Raw genomic sequence first — 12,307 nt, 5'->3', positions numbered from 1 at the left:
ACAATACTCTCCCGCATTCACATATTGTCAACAAGATCCAAACACTCCACTTTTAACAAGATTCACATCTACACTCCTGTCATCAAGAACCTCAGTCAGATTCACATCCACAACACTGACAAAATGATCCACATCCCTGCCCACATCATTGTCAACAAGACACAAACCAGGTACTGACAACAGCGAGATCCACACTAACATCGCAGTCACCACTAAGATCCACATCCACATTCGTGTTAACAGCAAGATCGACACCCATATTACTGTTAGCAGCAAGATTCACACCATAATTACTGTTAGAAACAAGATCCACATCCACATTAGTGTTAACAGCAAGATCGACACCGATACCACTGTTAGCAGCAAGATCAACACCCACATTACTATTAGCAGCAAGATCAACACCCACATTACTGTTAGCAGCATGATCAACACCCACATTACTGTTAGCAGAAAGATCAACACCCTAATTACGGTTAGAAACAACATCCACATCCACATTACTGTTAATAGCAAGATCCACACCCGAATTACTGTTAGCAGCATGATCAACACTCACATTACTGTTAGCAGCATGATCAACACCCACATTACCGTTAGCAGCATGATCCACACTCACACTACTGTTAACAGCAAGATCCACACCCACATTACTGTTAGCAGCATGATCCACACCCACATTACTGTTAGCAGCATGATCCACACCCACATTACTGTTAGCAGCAAGATTCACACCCACATTACTGTTAGCAGCATGATCAACACCCACATTACTGTTAGCAGCATGATCAACACCCATACTACTGGTAGCATCAGGATTCACACCCACATTACTGTTAGCAGCATGATCCACACTCATACCACTGTTAGCAGCAAGATCCACACCCACATTACTGTTAGCAGCAAGATCCATACCCACATTACTATTAGCAGCAACATCCAGCTGGATCCACACCCACATCACTGCAAGCAGCAAGACCCATACTCACATCACTGCTACCAGCAAGATCCATATCCACATCACTGTTAACAGCAGGATCAACACCCACATCACTGTTAACAGCAAGATCCACACCCTCATCACTGCTAGAAGCAAGATCCACACCCACATCACTGCTAGCAGCAAGATCCATACCCACATCACTGCTAGCAGCAAGATCCATACCCACATCACTGTTAACAGCAAGATCCACACCCACATCACTGCTAGAAGCAAGATCCATACCCACATCACTGCTAGCAGCAAGATTCACACCCTCATCACTGCTAGCAACAAGATCCACACCCACATCACTGTTAGCCGCAAGATCCATACCCACATCACTGCTAGCAGCAAGATCAAACAGGGTCCACACCCACATCACTGCTAGCAGCAGGATCCACACCCACATCACTGCTAGCAGCAAGGTCCACACCCACATCACTGTTAGCAGCAAGATCCACACCCACATCACTGTTAGCAGCAAGATCCATACCCACATCACTGCTAGCAGCAAGATTCACACCCTCATCACTGTTAGCAACAGGATCCACACCCACATTACTGTAAGCAGCAACATCCAGCAGGATCCACACCCACATCACTGCAAGCAGCAAGATCAAACAGGGTCCACACCCACATCACTGTTAGCAGCAAGATCCACACCCACATTACTGCTAGCAGCAAGATCCACACCCACATCACTGTTAGCAGCAAGATCCACACCCACATTACTGTTAACAGCAAGATCCACACCCACATTACTGTAAGCAGCATGATCAACACCCACATTACTGTTAGCAGCATGATCAACACCCACATTACTGTTAGCAGCAAGATCCACACCCACATTACTATTAGCAGCAAGATCCACACCCACATTACTGTTAGCAGCAAGATCCACACCCAAATTACTGTTAGCAGCATGATCAACACCTACATTACTATTAGCAGCAAGATCCACACCCACATTACTGTTAGCAGCAAGATCCACACCCACATTACTGTTAACAGCAAGATCCACACCCACATTACTGTTAGCAGCAAGATCAACACCCACATTACTGTTAGCAGCAACATCCACATCCACATTACTGTTAGCAGCAAGATCCACACCCACATTACTGTTAGCAGCATGATCAACACCCACATTACTATTAGCAGCAAGATCCACACCACATTACTGTTAGCAGCAAGATCCACACCCACATTACTGTTAGCAGCAAGATCCACACCCACATTACTGTAAGCAGAAAGATCAACACCCAAATTACTGTTAGAAGCAAGATCCACATCCACATTACTGTTAACAGCAAGATCCACACCCACATTACTGTTAGCAGCATGATCAACACCCACATTACTGTTAGCAGCATGATCAACACCCACATTACTGTTAGCAGCAAGATCCACACCCACATTACTGTTAGCAGCAAGATCCACACCCACATTACTGTTAGCAGCATGATCCACACCCACATTACTGTTAGCAGCAAGATCCACACCCACATTACTGTTAGCAGCAAGATCCACACCCACATTACTGTTAGCAGCAAGATCCACACCCACATTACTGTTAGCAGCAAGATCCACACCCACATTACTGTTAGAAGCAAGATCCACACCCACATTACTGTTAAGCAGCAAGATCCACACCCACATTACTGTTAGCAGCAAGATCAACACCCACATTACTGTTAGCAGCATGATCAACACCCACATTACTGTTAGCAGCATGATCCACACTCACATTACTGTTAGCAGCAAGATCCACACCCACATTACTGTTAGCAAGATCCACAGCAGCAGCAGAAAGATCCACACCCACATTACTGTTAGCAGCATGATCAACACCCACATTACTGTTAGCAGCATGATCACACACCACACACTGTTGTTAGCAGCATGATCCACACCCACATTACTGTTAGCAGCAAGATCACACCCACATTACTGTTAACAGCAAGATCCACACCCACATTACTGTTAGCAGCATGATCAACACCCACATTACTGTTAGCAGCAAGATCCACACCCACATTACTGTTAGCAGCATGATCCACACCCACATTACTGTTAGCAGCAAGATCCACACCCACATTACTGTTAGCAGCAAGATCCACACCCACATTACTGTTAGCAGCAAGCAACATTACTGTTAGCAGCAAGATCCACACCCACATTACTGTTAGCAGCATGATCAACACCCACATTACTGTTAGCAGCATGATCAACACCCATACTACTGGTAGCATCAGGATTCACACCCACATTACTGTTAGCAGCATGATCCACACTCATACCACTGTTAGCAGCAAGATCCACATCCACATTACTGTTAGCAGCAGGATCCGCATCCACATCATTGCTAGCAGCAAGATCCACACCCACATTACTGTTAGCAGCAAGATCCATACCCACATTACTATTAGCAGCAACATCCAGCAGGATCCACACCCACATCACTGCAAGCAGCAAGACCCATACTCACATCACTGCTACCAGCAAGATCCATATCCACATCACTGTTAACAGCAGGATCAACACCCACATCACTGTTAACAGCAAGATCCACACCCTCATCACTGCTAGAAGCAAGATCCACACCCACATCACTGCTAGCAGCAAGATCCATACCCACATCACTGCTAGCAGCAAGATCCATACCCACATCACTGTTAACAGCAAGATCCACACCCACATCACTGCTAGAAGCAAGATCCATACCCACATCACTGCTAGCAGCAAGATTCACACCCTCATCACTGCTAGCAACAAGATCCACACCCACATCACTGTTAGCCGCAAGATCCATACCCACATCACTGCTAGCAGCAAGATCAAACAGGGTCACACACCCACATCACTGCTAGCAGCAGGATCCACACCCACATCACTGCTAGCAGCAAGGTCCACACCCACATCACTGTTAGCAGCAAGATCCATACCCACATCACTGCTAGCAGCAAGATCCATACCCACATCACTGCTAGCAGCAAGATTCACACCCTCATCACTGCTAGCAACAGGATCCACACCCACATTACTGTTAGCAGCAACATCCAGCAGGATCCACACCCACATCACTGCAAGCAGCAAGACCCATACTCACATCACTGCTACCAGCAAGATCCATATCCACATCACTGTTAACAGCAGGATCCACACCCACATCACTGTTAACAGCAAGATCCACACCCTCATCACTGCTAGAAGCAAGATCCACACCCACATCACTGCTAGCAGCAAGATCCATACCCACATCACTGCTAGCAGCAAGATCCATACCCACATCACTGTTAACAGCAAGATCCACACCCACATCACTGCTTAAGCAAGATCCATACCCACATCACTGCTAGCAGCAAGATTCACACCCTCATCACTGCTAGCAACAAGATCCACACCCACATCACTGTTAGCCGCAAGATCCATACCCACATCACTGCTAGCAGCAAGATCAAACAGGGTCCACACCCACATCACTGCTAGCAGCAGGATCCACACCCACATCACTGTTAGCAGCAAGATCCACACCCACATCACTGTTAGCAGCAAGATCCACACCCACATTACTGTTAGCAGCAAGATCCACACCCACATTACTGTTAGCAGCAAGATCCACACCCACATTACTGTTAGCAGCAAGATCCACACCCACATTACTGTTAGCAGCAAGATCCACACCCATACCACTGTTAGCAGCAAGATCCACACCCACATTACTGTTAGCAGCAAGATCCACACCCACATTACTGTTAGCAGCATGATCCACACCCACATTACTGTTAGCAGCAAGATCCACACCCACATTACTGTTAGCAGCATGATCCACACCCACATTACTGTTAGCAGCATGATCCACACCCACCACATCCACATTACTGTTAGCGGCATGATCCACACCCACATTACTGTTAGCAGCAAGATCCACACCCACATTACTGTTAGCAGCATGATCAACACCCACATTACTGTTAGCAGCAAGATCCACACCCACATTACTGTTAGCAGCAAGATCCACACCCACATTACTGTTAGCAGCAAGATCCATACCCACATCACTGTTAGCAGCAAGATCCATACCCACATCACTGCTAGCAGCAAGATCCACACCCACATCACTGCTAGCAGCAGGATCCACACCCACCACACCCACATTACCCACTGTTAGCAGCAGCATCCAGCAGATCCCACACCCACATCACTGCAAGCAGCAAGATCCATACTCACATCACTGCTACCAGCAAGATCCATATCCACATCACTGTTAACAGCAGGATCCACACCCACATCACTGTTAACAGCAAGATCCACACCCTCATCACTGCTAGAAGCAAGATCCACACCCACATCACTGCTAGCAGCAAGATCCATACCCACATCACTGCTAGCAGCAAGATCCATACCCACATCACTGTTAACAGCAAGATCCACACCCACATCACTGCTAGAAGCAAGATCCATACCCACATCACTGCTAGCAGCAAGATTCACACCCTCATCACTGCTAGCAACAAGATCCACACCCACATCACTGTTAGCAGCAAGATCCATACCCACATCACTGCTAGCAGCAAGATCCACAGGGTCCACATCAAAGCAGGATCCACACCCACATCACTGTTAGCAGCAAGATCCACACCCACATCACTGCTAGCAGCAAGATCCACACCCACATCACTGTTAGCAGCAAGATCCACACCCACATTACTGTTAGCAGCAAGATCCACACCCACATTACTGTTAGCAGCAAGATCACACCCACATTACTGTTAGCAGCAAGATCCACACCCACATTACTGTTAGCAGCATGATCCACACCCACATTACTGTTAGCAGCATGATCCACACCCACATTACTGTTAGCAGCATGATCCACACCCACATTACTGTTAGCAGCAAGATCCACACCCACATTACTGTTAGCAGCAAGATCCACACCCACATTACTGTTAGCAGCATGATCCACACCCACATTACTGTTAGCAGCATGATCCACACCCACATTACTGTTAGCAGCATGATCCACACCCACATTACTGTTAGCAGCATGATCCACACCCACATTACTGTTAGCAGCAAGATCCACACCCACATTACTGTTAGCAGCAAGATCACATTACTGTTAGCCCACATTACTGTTAGCAGCATGATCCACACCACATTACTGTTAGCAGCATGATCCCACACCCACATTACTGTTAGCAGCATGATCCACACCCACATTACTGTTAGCAGCATGATCCACACCCACATTACTGTTAGCAGCAATGATCCACACCCACATTACTGTTAGCAGCAAGATCCACACCCACATTACTGTTAGCAGCAAGATCCACCCACAGCAGCATGATACTGTTAGCAGCAAGATCCACACCCACATTACTGTTAGCAGCATGATCCACACCCACATTACTGTTAGCAGCAAGATCCACACCAACATTACTGTTAGCAGCAAGATCCACACCCACATTACTGTTAGCAGCAAGATCCACACCCACATTACTGTTAGCAGCAAGATCCACACCCACATTACTGTTAGAAACAAGATCCACATCCACATTACTGTTAGCAGCAAGATCCACACCCACATTACTGTTAGCAGCATGATCCACACTCACATTACTGTTAGCAGCATGATCAACACCCACATTACTGTTAGCAGCATGATCCACACTCACATTACTGTTAGCAGCATGATCCACACCACACATTACTGTTAGCAGCATGATCCACACCCACATTACTGTTAGCAGCATGATCAACACCCACATTACTGTTAGCAGCATGATCCACACCCACATTACTGTTAGCAGCATGATCCACACCCACATTACTGTTAGCAGCATGATCCACACCCACATTACTGTTAGCAGCAAGATCCACACCCACATTACTGTTAGTTAGCATGAGATCCACACCCACATTACTGTTAGCAGCAAGATCCACACCCACATTACTGTTAGCAGCAAGATCCACACCCACATTACTGTTAGCAGCAAGATCCACACCCACATTACTGTTAGCAGCAAGATCCACACCCACATTACTGTTAGCAACAAGATCCACACCACATTACTGTTAGCAGCAAGATCCACACCCACATTACTGTTAGCAGCATGATCCACACCCACATTACTGTTAGCAGCATGATCCACACCCACATTACTGTTAGCAGCAAGATCCACACTCACATTACTGTTAGCAGCATGATCCACACCCACATTACTGTTAGCAGCAAGATCCACACCCACATTACTGTTAGCAGCATGATCCACACCCACATTACTGTTAGCAGCATGATCCACACCCCCACATTACTGTTAGCAGCATGATCCACACCCACATTACTGTTAGCAGCATGATCCACACCACATTACTGTTAGCAGCATGATCCACACACCACATTACTGTTAGCAGCAAGATCCACACCCACATTACTGTTAGCAGCATGATCCACACCCACATTACTGTTAGCAGCATGATCCACACCCACATTACTGTTAGCAGCAAGATCCACACCCACATTACTGTTAGCAGCATGATCCACACCCACATTACTGTTAGCAGCAAGATCCACACCCACATTACTGTTAGCAGCAAGATCCACACCCACATTACTGTTAACAGCAAGATCCACACCCACATTACTGTAAGCAGAAAGATCCACACCTGAATTACTGTTAGAAACAAGATCCACATCCACATTACTGTTAACAGCAAGATCGAAACCCACATTTCTATTAGCAGCAAGATCCACACCCATACCACTGGTAGCAGCAAGATCCACACTCAAATTACTGTTAGCAGCCAGATCCACAACCGAATTACTGTTAGCAGCAAGATTCACACCAACATTACTGTTAACAGCAAGATCCACACCCACATCACTGTTAGCAGCATGATCAACACCCATACCACTGGTAGCATCAGGATTCACATCCACATTACTGTAAGCAGCATGATCCACACTCACATTACTGTTAGCAGCAAGATTCACACCCACATTACTGTTAACAGCAAGATCCACACCCACATTACTGTTAGCAGCATGATCCACACCCACATTACTGTTAGCAGCATGATCCACACTCACATTACTGTTAGCAGCAAGATTCACACCCACATTACTGTTAGCAGCATGATCAACACCCACATTACTGTTAGCAGCATGATCCACACCCATACTACTGGTAGCATCAGGATTCACACCCACATTACTGTTAGCAGCATGATCCACACTCATACCACTGTTAGCAGCAAGATCCACATCCACATTACTGTTAGCAGCAGGATCCGCATCCACATCATTGCTAGCAGCAAGATCCACACCCACATCACTGCTAGCAGCAAGATCCATACCCACATCACTGCTAGCAGCAAGATCCATACCCACATCACTGTTAGCAGCAAGATCCACACCCACATCACTGCTAGCAGCAAGATCCATACCCACATCACTGCTAGCAGCAAGATCCACACCCACATCACTGTTAGCAGCAAGATCCACACCCACATCACTGTTAGCAGCAAGATCCATACCCACATCACTGCTAGCAGCAAGATCAAACAGGGTCCACACCCACATCACTGCTAGCAGCAGGATCCACACCCACATCACTGCTAGCAGCAAGATCCACACCCACATCACTGTTAGCAGCAAGATCCATACCCACATCACTGCTAGCAGCAAGATCCATACCCTCATCACTGCTAGCAGCAAGATTCACACCCTCATCACTGCTAGCAACAGGATCCACACCCACATTACTGTTAGCAGCAACATCCAGCAGGATCCACACCCACATCACTGCAAGCAGCAAGACCCATACTCACATCACTGCTACCAGCAAGATCCATATCCACATCACTGTTAACAGCAGGATCCACACCCACATCACTGTTAACAGCAAGATCCACACCCTCATCACTGCTAGAAGCAAGATCCACACCCACATCACTGCTAGCAGCAAGATCCATACCCACATCACTGCTAGCAGCAAGATCCATACCCACATCACTGTTAACAGCAAGATCCACACCCACATCACTGCTAGAAGCAAGATCCATACCCACATCACTGCTAGCAGCAAGATTCACACCCTCATCACTGCTAGCAACAAGATCCACACCCACATCACTGTTAGCCGCAAGATCCATTACCCACATCACTGCTAGCAGCAAGATCAAACAGGGTCCACACCCACATCACTGCTAGCAGCAGGATCCACACCCACATCACTGCTAGCAGCAAGGTCCACACCCACATCACTGTTAGCAGCAAGATCCACACCCACATTACTGTTAGCAGCCAAGATCCACACCCACATTACTGTTAGCAGCAAGATCCATACGCACATCACTGTTAACAGCAAGATCCACACCCACATCACTGCTAGCAGCAGGATTCACACCCACATCACTGCTAGCCGCAGGATCCATCAAATCACTGTTAACAACAGGATCCACACCCACATCACTGTTAGCCGCAAGATCCATACCCACATCACTGCTAGCAGCAAGGTCCACACCCACATCAGTGTTAACAACAGGATCCACACCCACATCACTGTTAGCCGCAAGATCCATACCCTCATCACTGTTAGCCGCAAGATCCATACCCTCATCACTGCTAGCAGCAAGATCAAACAGGGTCCACACCCACATCACTGCTAGCAGCAGGATCCACACCCAAATCACTGTTAACAACAGGATCCACACCCACATCACTGTTAGCCGCAAGATCCATACCCACATCACTGCTAGCAGCAAGATCCATACCCACATCACTGCTAGCAGCAAGATCCACACCCACATCACTGCTAGCAGCAGGATCCACACCCACATCACTGTTAGCAGCAAGATCCACACCCACATCACTGCTAGCAGCAAGATCCATACCCACATCACTGCTAGCAGCAAGATCCATACCCACATCACTGCTAGCAGCAGATCCACACCCACATCACTGATCCATCCACCCACATCACTGTTAGCAGCAAGATCCACACCCACATCACTGTTAGCAGCAAGATCCATACCCACATCACTGCTAGCAGCAAGATCCATACCCACATCACTGCAGCAAGATCCATACTCCATCCACAAGGTCCCACATCACTGTTAACAGCAGGATCCACACCCACATCACTGTTAGCAGCAAGATCCATACCCTTCATCACTGTTAGCAGCAAGATCCATACCCTCATCACTGCTAGCAGCAAGATCAAACAGGGTCCACAGCGAGATCCACCCACATCACTGCCACATCACTGCAGGAGCAGCACTGTTAGCAGCAAGATCCACCCACATCACTGTTGCAGCAACATCCATACACATCACTGTTAACAGCAAGATCCACACCCACATCACTGCTAGCAGCAAGATCCATACCCACATCACTGTTAGCAGCAAGATCCACCCTCATCACTGCTAGCAACAAGATCCACACCCACATCACTGTTAGCAGCAAGATCCATACCCACATCACTGCTAGCAGCAAGATCAAACACTGTTAGGTCCACACCCACATCACTGCTAGCAGCAAGATCCACATCACATCACTAGCAGCAGGATCCACACCCACATCACTGTTAGCAGCAGGATCCACACCCACATCACTCCATCCACACCCACATCACTGCTAGCAGCAGGATCCATATCCACATCATTGTTAGCAGCAGAATCCACACCCACATCACTGCTAGCAGCAGCAGGATCCACACCCACATCACTGTTAGCTGCAAGATCCATACCCTCATCACTGCTAGCAGCACCCTCATCACTGCTAGCAGGTCCACCACATCACTGTTAACAACAGGATCCACACCCAGATCAAACAGGATCCACACCCACATCACTGCTAGCAGCAAGATCCATACCCACATCACTGTTAACAGCAGGATCCACATCCACATCACTGCTAGCAGCAAGATCCATACCCACATCACTGCTAGAAGCAAGATCCAACAGGATTCACATCCACATCACTGCTAGCAGCAAGATCCACCCACATCACTGCTAGCAGCAAGATCCACACCCACATCACTGCTAGCAGCAAGATCCATCCACCCTCATCACTGTTAACAGCTGGATCCGCATCCACATCACTGCTAGCAGCAAGATCCAACAGCAGCTGGATCCGCATCCACATCACTGCTAGCAGCAAGATCCATACCCACATCACTGCTAGCAGCAAGATTCATACCCAACACAAATGTCAATGAGGTCAAGTTTCATGCAATGGGTTCCAAGCGCATCATCAACAGCATGATCAGAAATCTCCACCGTAACATTATGTATAATACAGTAATACTCACTGTGGTATCATGATATTCTCCTTTTGGGCAATAGTTTGAATTGGGGATGCAGCCATAACGCCATCTTCAAACCGTAACAATCCAGTCAAAGGCTTAACTGGCTGCAGGCCAATTTCTGGGAGCCGAAAGCTGGGCGTCTCAGATATTTCGCCTTCATTACACAGTTGACAGAATATATTTTGATAACCCGACTTCGTGACGTGGCTGTATGCGTGACAAGCAGCCTCGGTATCAGCATTGTACATCACCCAAATCCCTGTGACGTTGCACTCAGAAATTGGTGACGTTTCGTGGCATTTTCGGGTGAAAACGTTACGTGGCACACGGTATTCAGTGATACAAATAATTGATGTTTCCAATGATTTCAGTATAGCTACTGGATCCGAAATAGCGCTGATCTGCTCTGGAAACCCTTCACATGCAACGCCTATATCCCATATATGAAAGTCTTGGTAACCGTGGCACTGTGCACAAAATTTATTTTTGAATGTTAAGGAAGTCGCGTTTTCTGTTGGCCTGGAAACTAGCAGATGGTTGTTTGCGTTGCATTTTTTGGAGAGTTCTTCCGAATACTGTTTTTCACCAAGGGAACACTGTGCCACTACATAGATCCCTTTAGAATATCCTTGAGATAATTTTACACACTCTATGTCGTATTTTCCTTTCCCAATATACAGATCAGGACAACAGTCACCAAAGTCTCTACACTCCGGGTCACAGAAACAACGCGTGCAGACTCTATCATTTGCTGGAAACGGGGACATGGTATCTGTTCGAGATGTCGCTATACATCTTGATACACAATACTTTGTTTCGTAGCTAAAAATAAGGGATGCTATATCTTCGTTAACACTAGATTCTCTTTCATGAGTCTTATCTGCTAGAACCAGGAACACGACCACCTGCAGGATGTACACCACCAACATCTTCCGGAGGTGATCCCAGGGGGTTCTGAAAGTAATTGTGTAGATGCATACATTCAAGATGATTAAACAAATACAGCCAA

At 47.1% G+C, this 12,307-nt stretch overlaps 1 protein-coding gene across 1 annotated transcript in view; it reads left to right on the top strand.

Annotated features, from left to right (window-relative positions):
* Positions 1-12,307, top strand: part of LOC124280045 — a 21,469-nt gene extending 9,162 nt beyond the window's left edge. Inside the window, exon 6 of the mRNA XM_046715923.1 lies at positions 11,979-12,307. Within this exon, the coding sequence (XP_046571879.1) occupies positions 11,979-12,120 (142 nt within the window). The 3' untranslated portion in view covers positions 12,121-12,307. The remainder of the gene's footprint in view (positions 1-11,978) is intronic.

The sequence above is a fragment of the Haliotis rubra genome, unplaced genomic scaffold (genome assembly GCF_003918875.1).
Source record: "Haliotis rubra isolate DU_JTF1 unplaced genomic scaffold, ASM391887v1 Scf26, whole genome shotgun sequence".
Taxonomy (NCBI): Eukaryota; Metazoa; Mollusca; class Gastropoda; order Lepetellida; family Haliotidae; genus Haliotis; species Haliotis rubra.
This window is presented reverse-complemented; position numbering and strand designations above follow the sequence as displayed.